The sequence below is a fragment of the Labrus mixtus genome, chromosome 3 (assembly GCF_963584025.1).
Source record: "Labrus mixtus chromosome 3, fLabMix1.1, whole genome shotgun sequence".
In the NCBI taxonomy this organism is placed as follows: domain Eukaryota; kingdom Metazoa; phylum Chordata; class Actinopteri; order Labriformes; family Labridae; genus Labrus; species Labrus mixtus.
In genome coordinates this window covers 3624053-3640231 of record NC_083614.1, presented here as the reverse complement: position 1 = coordinate 3640231, position 16179 = coordinate 3624053, and the positions used below count along the sequence as shown (strand labels likewise).

The following is a 16179-nucleotide window of genomic DNA, read 5'->3' as shown; positions in this document are numbered from 1 at the left end:
CTACCACATACTCCACATTAAAACCAGATTCTGGACACTGAAGAAGAGAGACCCTCATGGAGACCAGACCCTGGTGGTGATGGTGAGTCTGATGACTTGTTGAGACCGGATGGAGTCCAGACCATGGTGGTGGTTGAGAAACTGAGGACTTCTTTTGACCGGATGGAGATCAACAAGTCCTCATCCGTGGACTGCTTCAAATGACTGTTTCGCTGACCTTTTGATGAGACCTCAATCGGCCAATCACAGCCTTCGGTACACTGATAACAGCCTCTTACAGCCAATGACAGCCTGTGTTTAAAGGAGGTGCCTCCCCCTGTGTGAAATGCTGACCACTGAAGGGTTTGTACACCTTATTTTCACTGCATCATTACTTTCCATTCTGCATGAATTCATTGATGCACAAAGGAAACTACAACCTGCTGTCTTCTTAATCTCTAAGAAAGTTAACCAAAGATATTTCAGTTTGATGTGCTTGTCCATGACTCATCCGCCATTTTTAATCTCAGGTGTTTGTTGTTGTTTTGTGGTGTGCATTGGCAACAACCGGGGATGAAGCTGTGGTTAGCTCTCTCACATGACCGGGTCATGATCCGGGCTGATCATCATAAAGATCTACTGTCAAAAATATAAATGAACCTGTTCCCTCCGCAGCCCCTCAGGGCGATCACAGGCTGCTAATGGACCCCTCTCTTAAAGGTGCTGAGACTCCAGTGGGTCATTAAGCCAACAAATAGCAGCCCGTCGCGGCAACAGACTCAGCCAGAAGCTATTTATTTGGACGGGTCTATTTGTTGTTCCATTCCCTGAAGAACTCTACACTCTGTGGTTGCAGCATGGCGGTGGTAAACATCCAGTTTTACCTTTATGTTTTCACTCTGAAGGCCTCCTTATGTATGCAGGGAAAGAGTCACAGGGAACCTGTTTGAGGAAAGTCATGTCAGACACCAGAAAATACCACAGAAGTGTCTCCTACGTAAATAATATATGCCTAAAATGACATTAAAATAGATTTTAACAGCTAGAAAATAAGTCTTTATTCATGAATGCATTTCAAAGCCTGTCATGGCAAATGCTATAACTCCTTCCTGTAATCTCAAGCAGCAACCTCCGGTGATGAAATGTGATGCCCGATGTATAAGTGTAAAATCCTGCAGTTCCTGGAGTGTCCACTAGAGGCTGGCTGCAGAAGCACAGGAAGTCACATACACACCCATTCTAAAAAGTCTGTTTTTACAGCAGAGATTAACATGTTTACAGTCTGGTTCAAAAAAACAAATAGGTGTGATTATCTCATGTCTCGATGGACACACACTGTACGGGGGGAATGTTTTGATGACTCATCAGTTTTGATTTGATGAAGGATAAGAGTTATTCACAATAAGGCGTGTAGCTGACCTGATTGACAGGTGGGCGTGGTGTAACGGTTTGTCAGGAAGTTTAAAACCCGCCTCAGCTCCAGCTCTCAGCCTGTCGTTAGGTTGACTGAAAGTTAGACTGAGACAGCATTTCCAGCATGGAGACCGCCATCGATGGGACTCCAGCGCCCCCTGCAGGAACAGACAGGCACTCAGGCTTCATCCGTTAATATTTACAGTGTATGGAGAGGTCGAGAAGTATATAATATAAGAATCATATATCTAGCAACGTTGCTCATTACTGTCCTGTTTTTGGTCTCAATTGGTTCAAACGTCATCTTGTTGTTGTGTCCTCGAATAAAGCAGGAAGACTTAAGCACATGTTTGGACCCAAACATCCTGACTCATTGACTGCACACACATGAACACACACACACACACCGAGTGCCTTCAAACGTGAAGCTAGCAGTTACACACTTACCTACACGTGTGCATACACTATGAGGACAGGTGCAGGCATGCAGAAAGGAAAAATACATGACACACACACACACACACTCACAAACACAAGTGCATGCACAGATAATGAAGAGTTATTTGCAAATGACAGAAGAAGATTCTAAAAGAACCATACTATTAAGACCCACACACACATGGGGACTGTAAATATTACAGCATGGTTAAAAGAAGGAATGTCTCCTCTTTAATTATCTGCAATGCAAACATTCCTTCACCAGCAGATTTCTGTTTCTCAGATTCCAGGTCTTGGATGTTCCAGTTTGTAGGAAGCGTTGCTGGGATTGCCTCTGCACGCTCTGGCTTGCTCGTGTGCGTGTGCGTGTGCGTGTGCGTGTGCGTGTGCGTGTGCGTGTGCGTGTGCGTGTGCGTGTGCGTGTGTGTGTGAGTGTCAGTGAGCAGGAGGAGGGGTGGCAAACAGGCTATTCTGTGGCTCAGTCACATGGGCAGCCACGAGAGGCAGGCAGGCACAGAGACGAGAGAGGCTGGCTATCAGTTCAGCTGCACATACAGAGTCAAGCTGTGGAGATGTTATCCCACTCCTGACTGACATCGGGGTTATATAGGTTAGCAGTTAGCGTCTCAGTTGGCGAGCGTGGCGGATTCTTTTTATACGGGCTGCAACCAAACAGATGTCTCTGGTCTCCTGTCGGCCTTTTCAAATAAGAACATTAAATTATAATCAACCCTGTTTCAGTACACTCACTCAAATCTGATACTCCTCTCCAGTGACCACCTCAACAATCTTTAAAGATGGTGTCAGTAACTTTCTCCTTCAAAATAAAAGACTGTGACTGTTCTGCTTTGTTCTGGTTGACTCGGGACGTTTCTGGGCGGAGCTTGTGTGTTTCCTCCAGCCAATGACAGCGCAGCAGGTGAGTTTAGGAGTGGATAAAAAATATAATCAGAGTGAGGAGAAACACCAAGTGGATAAAGCTCGTTCTAAAACGAGGGTGAACCTTGTGTTGTCTTTTACCCGTGGACGTGGAGTTGGTCTGCTTCCTGTTGGACAGGCAGGTGACAAACACCGGCGGTTAGCTTTTGCTAGCGTGCATTAGCTTGCAGTGTAGCTACAAGCAGTAAACGTACACACTACATCCTGCAGTGAGCCCAGGAGGAGGAGGGGCTTAGTTTGAATGTTTACAAACATTTCTACTGACTCCATCTTTAAAAACATAAAAACAGTCCTACAGAGCTGCTGTAGACGAAGCTTCTATCTTGCCCAAGGCCAACACACCAAATGAGGATTCTTTTCACTCATCACTGATGGTTTCTTTATCAAAACTCTCAGACTGACTCTGCTGTTGGAAACATTTCCTGCTGTTGGAAACATTTCCCTAGTTTACATAAATGTAACCGCCTTGTCAGCTGAGTGTGATTTTGTTGATGTAGATTACAGAGAGAGAATTAATGAGCCCTGTGTTTGTTGGGTCTGAACCTCTCTTCTCTCTCTCTCTCTCTCTCTCTCCCCCTCATGAGCCTTTCCTCCATTATCACATTCAGTGTTACACATCCATAATTATGCATCTATTTCCAGTCTTCCTGGTAAAAACAGTCCTCTGATTGCTCGTCTCCGCTGCCTACATCCTGTTAATAGACTCAAATTATACTCACATCACGGCAGATGTAAGACTGCTGCACTCTGAGGCCTGTTAGATCGTCATGTGTAATACTTGCTCTCTTCAGCTTTATATGTTGTTGTGTCTACTTTAGAGTGAGTGTATTCGGGGGGGGGGGGTCGCACAGACTGTCGACTTTACAGCCGTGTGATGACACTCTCTGCCTGATGACTACTAATCGTTTATCAGGAAACAAAATCTCAAACTTTGACTGAGCAGGTGTAGGACAGTGAGTTGGCAGAAACGCTGTTTAAAGGATCAATCAGTAGGATCTGTATTAAATGAAATGATAAAGGTCAGATATCCTCCTCCTCTTCAGTTTAAATAAGTCTCAGAGCTCCTCAAAACATGTGTGTGAAGTTTCTTGTTCTAAATCCACTCTGATCCTGTATTTGATCATGTCTATAAACCCCTCTATTTCAGCCCTGCTCAGAACAGGCTGTTTCTGTGTCTGTACCTTTAAATATGTAAATGAGCTGTGTCTGACCACGCCCCCTCTCTGGAAGGACTCGGGTGTCTCTGTCTTTCTCGCTCCATGTCCTATTGTTTACAGTGAGAAGGCAGACTCAGAGGACAGAACAAACACCTAGCTGTGGGAGTGTCACCCACCTGGGGGAGGGGCTACTGCCCTTTGTGATGTCATGAAGGGAAAATCTCCAAACGGCCTGTTTGAGCACACATTTTCTGAAAAGTGGAGCAGGCGAAAGACAGAGAGGATGGACTATTCTCATCATTGGGGGGTTTGTAGACTAGAGACACATGTTAGAGTTAGAGGAACATGGAGAAGAGGATTTTAGGGAATATGTCACCTTTAAAGAAACAGCCATCACTAGAGTCCTGCCACTAGTATGGCTGAAAATCATGATATGCAGACACAAAGGGACTTGGCGCCCTTGTAGATGACATTATGTTTGTCCTGCGGTTCTTCTAGCTGACACCCCCCTCCCTGTTTGACACTGTTATTACATAATGGTAGACTGCTGGGTCCACCCTTTGGGACTCGTCTTTGTCACATGGCGCTCTAATGATGCTGAGTAATGGAGCCTCTCTGTCTCGCAGTGACTAACAGTTGTCTCTGTGTCTCTTCTCTCGTTCAGATGCTGCTGCAAAGAAAGCCTTCATCACAGAGGTGAGCTGCCGTCTGTCCCTGTGATCGCCTGCTCGTCTGTTAGGAGTCTCTTCTTGATCGCCCACATTAATAATAAACGGCTCGTTCTTTAGATTCAGCCAGACACTAACCAAAGCCCCACAGAAGTCGGATCTGAGGGTGTAACCATGCAGTGTTCAAAAATGAATTGAAAGTGTATCATAGCCTTTAGAGGTCATGTAAGAATTCTTTGTTTGGGCCAGACTTCTTTGTTCACATGATCTTAATCCTCCTAATTTGGTGAATCCCATCCATCTGGCGCTGGAGCGACTGCAGACAGTCTCATGTTTGTCATCGTTTAAAGACATTTAAATCAACTTAAATGACAAATTCAACCATGACGCTCCATGAGCCTCAACAGAGGAACAAGTCACACTCATCAGAGATCCTCAGAACAGATGAAGCAGCTTTAAAATAAATAATGTGGTCAGCTCTTAAAGCCTCGGTTACTCTGCTCTGCCCGTAATGTAATCAATCTTTCTCCTCAGATGCCCTCGTCCTCAGGCCAGCCCGGCCAGGGGAAGAAGATCGGCCACAGAGGGGTGGATGCATCAGGAGAAACGACCTACAAGAAGGTACTCCAGACCGCACACACCCAGGAGTCTTCTGGTTCTCTTTTCTGCTTTTTTTTTACGTAGAAAGATTTAATTATTAAACATGACGAGATAATTAAATACAGACAAAATAATAAGACAAAAACGTCTAAAAATCTAATTTACGAGTAAAAAACAAATAATAATAATAAAATGAAACAAGATTTTTATGAGATAAAAGTCATAATAATGACATTAAAGATGAAATAAAAACATAATTAGAAGGTATAAAGACAAAATAATAACACAATGATTAAATACAGACATGTTATGAAATAAAAATGTATTAAAATCTAATTTTAGTTTCAAAATAATAAAATGAGAAAACATTTTTTATTTATTTATTTATTGAGTTTTTCAATTTTGAGAGGAAACAAACAATAAGAAAAATACTGAAAATAAACTAAACAAAAAACCCTCCCCAAACTCTCTTCTTCTTTTTTAAGTTTTTATTTTTGCCTTTGTTGGAAATGACAGCTGAAGAGAGACAGGAAACGTTGAGAGGGGGGTAACGTGCAGCAAAGGGCAGAGGTTGGATTTGATTGGTGCAATGAGGACTGTAGCCTCTGTACATGGGGGGCACACAAGGAAACCGCTGGTCTATCTGGTGCCCCCCATGTGCAGAGGCTACAGACCTCACAGACGTCAAGGCTGTCGCTTCCAATAGAATGAATCACCGCGGTGTAAACAAGCGCTGAGCATGAACGCAAAGTGAAGTCAACTCACCCCACGATGAGTTCAGACTTACACAAAGGCAGCTTCACTGGTACCTAAACCAAAAGTAGCTCCGCCCCCTTTAGAATCATTTCAGCTTTCGGTCAAATGAAAAAGGAGAACCAGCTGATTTACGCCCTGACACACCGAGGTGAACGCTGGCAGCCATCCTCGCCCTGGTGTGTACGGTGTGTCCAGCTCCCCGCCGCCCCCCCGTCTGCCTTTTTTCGACATGTCGAATCGCCGTGGGTCATCGCCGGTGCAGTTGTTTTTCAGAATCACGCTGATTGGCTGTTCAGCTAAGCGACTGCACGGGGTGCACGGGGAAAAAAAACAGAAGTGACAAAAGCAAGTAGACGACTTCATTTCATTTTTTTTTTATTTGTCAAAATGTCAAAACACACAACAGAAAAAAACAATTCACACTTTATCCCATGTACGGAAAGGAGCAGGGAGAAGAATACATCTTGTTTTGCCTTACTCAAAAAGCAAACAATAAATGTCTGGATGGTCTGTCCAATTACAATCAATGAATGAATACCATGACAACATAAAACAAATCTGACAATTCAGTCTTCACTTCCTCAGAAATTAGAAGGAAAACACACAAAACACACTAACTACCAACTTCATACAGTCTGATAACTTATACATTTTCTTACACTGAAATATCTGAACACAGCCCTTCAAATCATTATTTAAAGAATTCCACAATTTAAATCCAATTACAGAAATACACTTCAACTTTTTATGAGACATTATTCTCCATTAGAAGTTCCCATGTTACGAGTGTCAAAACAACAGTTTATTTATCCGCATTCTTCTCCGCCCTCTTCCGGTTTCCCCCTTTTTTGGAATGACGATTACAGACTACCACCGTACCTGGTGGTTGGCCGTCGGCTGAAGTCTTTGTGGTGTGTTCAAGTGCAACTTTTTGACCACAGGCGGCCTTCGTCACCACAAGTTCTTAGCCGTCTGCTTGGCGTGTCAGGGCCTTTACACCAAGTGATTTCAGAGTCACAGATACATTTCAGTCAGAAAGACATCTGAGAGTCTTGCTGGAGTTGGGGCGCGCTCCCATGATCTCAGTCGTTTTGGTGCAAGGCGGTCTTAAAACAGGCAAAACAGGCGGTCTTTTTCTTGCTTGGTGTTACGTCAGATGAAGCGGTTTGTAAAAATCTGATCCCTGCGCAGGGAGGAAACATCTAATATGAACCCTCAGCTCGCAAATAATATCCAGCCTTCAAGATTAAATTCATTGGGACTTCACTTGTTTTATTCTAACAACAACAGCTTGACAATCAGTGACACCACTGAACAGCGCGTGAGCCCCGCTGCAGACACCGCACAGCGACAGTTACAAGTCACCATCAAATCATCGTCCTGGTGGACCATGATCACAAAGCAATTAGGTCCAACCTCGACATTTGCCAGAGCCAATTCCCTCCCCTCCCCTGGTATCTCCACCCATAGACTCCACCCCCAGACTAGAACAAATCTTTAACGCAGGTCCTCCATTTTTATTCTCACTAGTGAAGGAGTGATGTCTACTGGGTAAACTCAGGGGGGGGCTCATTACATTTAAAGAGACACACACACCAAAACAGAGGGACTGTTTGAAAATGTGGAGGAGGGGGAGAATATGTCCTCTTGAAGTGATAGAACCGCACTGATTTTAGACTCCTGCTGAGGTTAAAGAAGAGTCAAACAGCCCTCTCACTGAGTCCCCCCCTCTCTCCACAGACCACCTCCTCAGCCTTGAAAGGTGCCATCCAGCTGGGCATCGGCTACACGGTGGGCAACTTGAGCTCCAAGCCGGAGAGAGATGTGTTGATGCAGGACTTCTACGTGGTGGAGAGCATCTTCTTCCCCAGGTCGGTACTGAAGCCATGAGAACATTCTGGAGAGCAAATTATGATAATAATAATCATTTAACTTAATGCAGCTGAGGGGGATGTTTACACTGACTGATTGTTTTCTATCCTCCCTGAGAGGATCAGTGTATGTTCAGTGACTCTCTGAAACACAGGGCCCCTCGATGATTTGTGTGTACATTCTATTGAAATAGAGTAACTTCTGTTAGCTCGCTTGGCTAACGCAGATGCCACCATCTTTGTTTTGGTCTGTGGACCAATCAGAGGCTGTATCTGCCATTGAGAAGCCGGTGCAGCCTGACAGAGACTTCAGATCCTTCTCTGAGCGTAGAAATACAAAAGATAGAAATGATCTGAAAGGATTCATCCTATTCAGCATATTCTAGTATCAGCAGATCTGAGCTCTTTTTACAGAACAGCTCTAAGTAATGATTCCTTTGAATAGAATAAATACTTTTTACAAACCTTTCAGAGGGTCACATCACGCTCCACGACCTAGACATCCTCGGGGTGTAGATATCCAGAGTCAACAGATCGTCCTGGAAACAGATGACTCAGTTGGTCATGACTCGACTGAGATTAAACACGGCTGTTTACAGAAGGAGACCTCGGGCTTAAAACTTTAACGTGTGATGTTCAGCTGAGAAACATGTTTCTTTATGACCGTCTCCTCATCTTTGTTGTTCTTGGTGTTTTTCTGTGTTTTTCAGTGAAGGCAGTAACCTCACTCCGGCGCACCACTTCCCGGACTTCCGCTTTAAGACGTACGCTCCCGTGGCCTTCCGCTACTTCAGAGAACTGTTTGGCATCCGGCCCGATGACTACCTGGTAAAATCATCACCCCTCCTTACAGCCAATCAGAGCCTGTGTTGATAGGAGGTCCCTCCCCCTGTCCCTGCTGCTTCTATCAGACTTCAGGGTGATCTCTTCATGTTCACACTGAGGAGAGTGATTTAAAGGACGAGTAAAAGTATTAATCAGCTGATATTTATACCAAGAGAGGTATAAGGCTTGGCTCTGACCAACGGATCGTGCAGTACTCTGCTACATGAGGTCAGACCTAATCAAGATACAGTTTAAAGTGGCAACTAGGGATGTGAGCAGAGAGGCTACGAACAAATAGAGATATTTAAAACAACAAGAGAGAGAGAGGGAGAGAGAGAGAGAAAGAGAGACAGAGGCTGCAGCTTGTCTCTCCACATCAGCGTGGCGCACCATGATGCTGCATGATTCAGCGCTGCTCCCTGAGCCGTCCAGCAGAAGAAACATGCAGAGTGTAGTCTGTGTTTCTCCGCTCCCATAGGAGAACGTCACAGGGCACCGTGATGATGTCAGAAATCAGAGAGAGAGAGAGAGGGGGCAATGACACTACAGCCTCCGTACATGTTGTTTGTGTTAATCTCTTAACGGTCATTGTATCACAACAACAGAGCGCCGCTGCTCGCTCAGCTACCTCTCGTGTTTTTGAAGATAATAAGAGTCGTGCGTGTGCCCACGCTCAGTCAGCCACACCTCTTCAACCTTTAACACCAGTTTTACCGTCAACTTGAATGTCATGAAGTGAGCTGTGAGCAGGAGGTCGTGGTTATAGCTTCCTGGTCCGAGTCTGATCGGAGCAGAAAATGAGCTTCTTAGTATTTCTTCCTCGCTCTCTAACTACATACACGCCATCGTTAACTTTAAAAATGCTGAGTCTATATAGCTGAGGTCAATCCACAATATCAGAAGATTTGTGTAAGTGTTGTTTTTTTAATTTGTGTGTGTGTGTGTGTGCATGTGTGTGTGTGTGTGTGTGTGCGTGTCTACGTGCGTGTGCGTGCGTGTCTACAGTATTCTCTGTGCAACGAGCCGTTGATCGAGCTGTCTAATCCCGGAGCGAGCGGCTCGGTCTTCTATCTCACCAAGGACGATGAGTTCATCATCAAGACTGTGATGCACAAGGAGGCGGAGTTCTTACAGAAGCTGCTGCCTGGATACTACATGGTACGTGTGTTTACATGTGTTTCTGTCCCGTTATTCAGCAGCGTGCACACACTGGTAAGATGCCACGGCAGAGTGTCAAACGCCATCCTCCCTGATGTTCTTATTAAAGTCATATTTTTAGAGCTTTATGTAACTCCCTGGATTCCTCTCCTCTGAGTGTGACGACCTTTAGATTTTTTTTAAATATAAAACAGACCGCTCTATGATCTGTGACTCAGACCTCAGGCCGTGTGGTTTCATAAGAGACGGGCCCCGTGTTGTCCTCCCTCTCCAGCAGCTCCATGTATGTCCATGCTTCTTCTCCCGCCTGTGAGGGTTCACGGCCTGCAGCCTTGTGTTTATTCATGTGCCGACAGCCGTGGCCAAAGACCACTGCAGGAATTCATTTACACACTCAGGTAAAGGCTCAGCACTTTCACTGAGACCTTGAGGAGGCGGGTAAAGGAAGGAAGAGGCTGCAGCCTGAGCTCAGAGGCTGATGAAGATGAATGTAATTAAGTAGAATCAAAGAAAAGAATCATATAAGAACCAAGACAGCAACATGAAAAACAGCAGGCAGCTTGCAGGCGGCCATTGGGTGAGCTCTCTGTGTCTTCCACAGCTGACTGGCTGGTGCTTGTGGGCCGGCTGCAGAGTGTGGCTCTGGGCAGCATACAGATCACCGTGATGTAACAGACTCCTCTTCTCCCCGCTCTGTGTGTCAGCGCCGACGTCTTCCCCCTCCTCCGCCACATTTCAACGTCTTATCACTCTCACTGCTGCTATGACACTCTCACTCTAATTTATTTCCTTTCCTCATCTCTCTCTCTCTCTCTCTCGCTCTCTCTCCCCTCGCTCACCTGTCGGCTTGTCACCGCTCTGCCCTCTTAACATTGACAGGGTTGTGTTGCTGAGGGCCGCTCTCCCTCTCTCTCTCTCTCCTGTATATGCACACTCTTGTGGCTGCCCGCTCCACACGTTTCTGAAGGTCATTCAGAGAGCGTTCAGACAGAATCCCTCCTCCGTCTCTCTGTCTGTTCCCTTTTCTCTCCTCTTTTCAAATAATTTCTTCTCCTGGCATGATGTGTGTTATCTCTATTATGGATCACAGCTCTCTCTCTCTTCATCTCGCTCTCTCTCTCTCATCCTCTCTCGTCATCTTCTGTGTGTCTCTCTATCTCTCTCTCTTCATCTTCTCTCTCACTCTCTCTCCCCCTCTCTCCCGCTCTCTCTCTCTCATTTCTCTAATGGTTCTGAGCTGGCCTGGCTCCCAAGGTCAAGGCAGGTTTTTCCTCTGAGCATTCCCCCCCGGTCTAACCTCATTTGTCAGGATCGACTGCTTAGATTTCAGCAGAGATTGGTGTGAGAGCCGAGCGCTGACCACCAATCAGAGAGCTCCCTCTCATAGCAACGGTTGCTAGGCTACTTCCGGTTACAAAAACTTCCTCCTGGTCTTTTCAGTGTGAAAATATGACCTTCATTTCTTACTGTAAATAATAGAAAAATAAACACATCGGAGTTTGCACGCCGTTTGTGCAAAGTTAAGGTTAGCACTTTGGATAGCGACATGACAAACTTTTCTTGTTTTTTTTTACTTTTTTCAAGTATTTACATGTACAAAGAACATGAGATCATCATGGGTGTTACAAGTAAAATCAAAGTATTCTTTTACACACACATCATGGTATAATATCATACTATTCAAGGTGCATACACAATCCATTTTTCCCAGCGTTCAATGCATTTCTCCAACTGAAGTCTTAAAACAAAAGTAAGTCTCTCCATACAGTAAATTTCTTGAATGATCCCGCGCCACTGGTCCAGTGTTGGAGGGTCTGGTTGCAACCATTTCCTAGTTATAGCTTTCCTACTACTTGCCAAGAGTATCTTCAATAAGTATTTATCCTTCTGTAGGACTGTTTCCGGTATTTTACCGAGATATAAAGTAACAAAAGAGAACTCTAAATCCACCCCAATTATTTTATTGATCTCGGTAGCCCCCTCTCTCCAGAATGACTGGATTTTCGGACAGGCCCAAAAAACATGAAAGTGATTAGCCATAGAGGTTCCACATTGTCTCCAACAGAAGCCTCGGCTCTGTGTGCCTGTTTGCATTGCTGTTATCTTAGGAGTTATAAAAAATCTCACTACATTCTTCCAGCCAAACTCTCTCAGTGATCTTGAGTTTGCAGTGGTCGCTTGTGTCTCACATATTTCCATCCAGATCTCTTTTGATATTTGTATTTCTGACTCCCTCTCCCATTTTTGTTTAATGGATAACGTAGAATGATTTTTAGAGGCTTGTATACTTCCGTATATTCTTGAGACCAACTTTTTATTGTCTTTTTTTTGGTATGCATCATGAAATATAGAAATCAAATTGTATTCCTTCTCCTCTTTGACCTGTAATTTTTTATTATAATAGTCTCTGACTTGCAGGTATCTATGGAAGTCCTGCTTTTCCAGACCAAATGTGTCTGAAATTAACTCATAACTCTGAAATTTTCTGTTTGAGGTGAGGGAACAAAAGGATGTGATACCTCTCCTAACCCACTGTTTAAAGCCCCCGTCCAATCTAGCAGGTTCAAATTCTGGATCATATGCAACCCAATTCAAGACCCCAGCCTGTTTCTCTATTCGTAACTTCCTCAAAACCTTAAACCATAGCTTAAGAGTGAATGAAGTCCATCGATTCAAGCTGTTATAATGTCTTTCAGCTTGGCTTTTATTTCCTAGTATAGATTGTATTGGAATTTTTATCTGTGTACTTTCCAAGCTTTTCCATTTGGATTCATAATTTGGAGTTTTGCGACAGGTGTCCATTGACCCTGATCCTGGCTGTTGGAGAGAAGTATAACGCTCTAATACATTTAATAAAACCGTCTTCGAAGCCAAATCTTGCAAGTACCCTGTATAGATATTCCCAACCCACCGAGTCAAATGCCTTTTCGGCGTCTAGGCTGACCAACATTGCACTGATGTTTTCTGATGTAATATGACTCACCACTTGTAGTGTTCTGCTTAAATTATCCTGTGTCTGTCTATTTAATACAAAGCCTGTTTGATATAAATCTACCAGCTCCGGGACAATGAATTCCAGTCTCTTAGACAGGATTGAAGCAAATAATTTATAGTCTACATTCAAGACTGATATTGGTCTGTATGAGCTGCATTCCTTTATATCTTTTCCTTCTTTCGGGATGATAGAGATAACTGCTTCCTTCCATGATTGGGGGGCTTCCCCTGTTCTCAGTGTATGATTAAAACAGTTAAGCAGAACAGGTGTTATTTGAAGTTTAAATGTTTTATACCACTCGGACGGATATCCATCTGAACCCGGAGCCTTATTAGCTTTCAATCTTGAAATGGCTTTATTCAATTCTTCTGCTGTTATCTCAGTCATAATTTCTTTATTTTGTTGTTCTCCTATAGATGGTAGGTCTAGTGAACTTAGAAAAGACTCTATTGTTGTAATATCTGCCATGGCCGGTTGGGTATATAGATCTTTATAATATAGTTCAAAAGCACGTTGAATATCCTCTGATTCACTGCAAAACTTTTGTGTCTTGGGATTCCTGATCTTATAAATCGTATTCTTTCCCCGTTGTTTTCGTATCTTCCAGGAAAGTAGTTTCATCGCCCTAGGCCCCGTCTCATAATACCTTTGTTTGGTAAATTTAAGTTGTTTTTCAATTTCCTCATCATATATACCATTTATATCTTGTTTCATTTTGTTTATTCTAGTTAATATCTGAGGATCTTTTTGTTCAGTGTGTCTGATTTCTAATGACTTCATTTCCTCTTGTAGTTCAACAAGTCTTCTCTGTTTTTCCTTTTTCTGAAAAGCCGTGAAGGCATACACATTAAGTAAAGTTACTTCTACATTGTCAAATTTGCCCTTTACTAAAACAAATCTCCCTTCCTTATCTTTCACTTCTGAAATAAATTCAAAATTTACTGCATTAGGGATCAGTATGGTCACTCCCCTCCTACGGCCTGATTTATGAGATGAGTAATAGGTATTTTGAAATCCAAGTTTTTTTTAATTTGTTCTAAAGAAGACAGATGAGTCTCTTGCCAAAAAACTACCTGCAGCTTTTCTCGTTTCATTTTAGCTATAATTTTACTCCTTTTAATGGGATTATGCAGCCCATTGACATTTAGCATGACTATCTTATATTCCTGATGATGCATATACTCCTTTCAAACTGTGTACACCTGTGTAACATTACCCATGATATCCCAAACATGAACACTGAACAACAAAACAGAAAAACACAAACCAAAGACTTCCAAGTCCGAAGTTCAAATAAAACCTCAAGTTGAGAGGAGATCCTCGCGTCTGTCGAGGGCCTCTCGTAGGTATCAAAGAAGATACTAGTCTGCACCGGTAGCATTTTCAAGTCAGTTTCCCCAAAACCGGTATAAAGCTCCATATTATCAAGCTCAGTAAATAATAATATTAAGTCTCTTTGTAAATTGGCAGAGAGTCGAGAAACATAAGTATTGTCTTCTCAAGTATAAGGATAGGAATAAGCACTTTTAGGAAAGAAAAATTTAATTCCTTAGTAGATTGAAAATTAAATTGCAAAAGCATTTTCTTTTTTGGGTATAAAAAAGCAACATAGGTAAGTTTGAGGAAGTACTTAAACTCTCATAGTAAGTAGACAAAACTCAAAAGCCCCAGCGTTATCATCTTAAGTAGGCCTATATAATTCCAATTTAGGTAGAAACAGAAACACTATAGTATTTAACTCTTAAGTATAAGGTTCAACTTAAACAAATCTGGTTATTTTTAGTAGTAACTCTCCTGGTAGACTGACTAGAGCGCAGTAATAAGTCATCCACTTTACATGGGAGTTAATAACACTTTCCTTTTGAAGCCCAGTGTTAAAGATGAGGGTCCAAGCTGGGGGGTTAGTCCCAGATGACACGATGATATCTCAATTAACAGTCACTGGGTTTACCTTCTATAGAGGTACATGGCTCCAACCGGTAGCCACTCACCCCGCGATAGTGTGGAGATGTTTACCCTCGGGCGCTTCACTCGCCAGCAACAGATGCTCCCAGTGGAGTACGCTGAAAGCTCCGTAGTCTCTCTTTTATCCACCTGTGGTCCACTACCTGTCTGCGGCGATCTGCACCTGCCTTCTCCCACGTTGCCAATCTCCGCTGCTTCAACGTTGCAGAGTCTGGCTCCTTAACGTTTTCCATAGGGAATCCTCTCTTCTTCAGGTCTTTAGCCGCCTCAGCCGCACTCTCGTAGACCTGGGTACCGCTGTCAAAAAACACCTTCAGCTTAGCTGGATGTGGCGTTTGGAAGCGGATTCCTTTGAGCACGCTCAGTATCTCCACATATGCCTTTCTTTTCTTCAAAATCTCGGAAGGGTAATCTTGATCAAAATAAATCATTTTCCCTCGTAGCAAACATCTTTCTTTCTCCACGCAGTATGTGTAACGGGTGTGCCTGTCCTGCTGAAGTTCTAAACTTCACTGGATGCACATCTGTTACTGGTCGTGATATCTGCGTTGTGTTCTGTTGTTGTGTTGAAAGAAGAAGTACTCGGACCACGATCTGCTACTGGTTTCTCATTTATTGTGAACCGTGCTGGCTGTTGCATCTGCACAAGTCAAAAAGAAATACAAAAGTCTCAGTAACATGCAGTCTCTCTCACACACGCGGGTCTCCAGTCCCCTTCTCTGAGTGAGCTTAGCGCGGACTCAGAGAAGCACAACACATGACGTCACGCACACTACGACCTCTTAAAGTGACAGTAAAGGTATTAACAGTTGAACTTCAGTGAGCCACAAAACACACATTAAACATGTTAAAACAAATATTTCTTCAATGTTTATCAGGATTTGGTGAAGTTTCAAATATAAAATAATAATAATAATTTTAAGCTGGTTACATATACCCCTCCTGAAATTCACCAACATCCTGATCCTATAAAGATCCAAAAGGCAATATGTCTACTCTGGCATAACCTTGCACAAGTAATAAGAAAGACCTAGTCTCCTTAAACAACTTAAAAGCTACCTCACATACAAGGTTCAGGAAAGAAAGAGGTTGATCAGGTCCCTACATTCCTTTAGCAAAATGTGACGCCTAATACGCCACACAAAACTTGGCCCTAAAATCAAGTCCCACAGACACCTGCAATCGTACAAAGAAAACTCAAAGCGCAGCCCACCAAAATCTTCCACAGAAAAAAAAAAAATGTTACATTTCACATTTTAATTCTCAAAGGCAAGAAAAGATTGAGAACGGTTAGCAAAAGAAAGTTTTGGACCCTTTAGAAATGGTTTCTGGACCATGGACTCTATCAGTCTATTCACTGATTTCACTAATCTGCCTGCACGTGTCCTGACCTCACCACTAGCGTCAGCGTGTGT

The 16179-nt window shown here is 43.3% G+C and overlaps 2 protein-coding genes across 6 annotated transcripts in view; both read left to right on the top strand.

The window, feature by feature from the left end:
* gpx4a (glutathione peroxidase 4a) overlaps positions 1-3836 on the top strand; it is a 101063-nt gene extending 97227 nt beyond the window's left edge. Inside the window, exon 6 of the mRNA XM_061034932.1 lies at positions 3789-3836. Coding sequence (XP_060890915.1) covers positions 3789-3821 — 33 coding nt within the window. The 3' untranslated portion in view covers positions 3822-3836. The remainder of the gene's footprint in view (positions 1-3788) is intronic.
* Positions 1-16179, top strand: part of pip5k1ca (phosphatidylinositol-4-phosphate 5-kinase, type I, gamma a) — a 56425-nt gene that overhangs the window by 12620 nt on the left and 27626 nt on the right. For all 5 annotated transcript variants that reach the window (XM_061034869.1, XM_061034868.1, XM_061034865.1 and 2 more), the window contains exons 2-6: positions 4591-4622; positions 5129-5215; positions 7691-7821; positions 8532-8649; positions 9652-9804. In XM_061034869.1, the coding sequence (XP_060890852.1) occupies positions 4591-4622; positions 5129-5215; positions 7691-7821; positions 8532-8649; positions 9652-9804 (521 nt within the window). The remainder of the gene's footprint in view (positions 1-4590; positions 4623-5128; positions 5216-7690; positions 7822-8531; positions 8650-9651; positions 9805-16179) is intronic.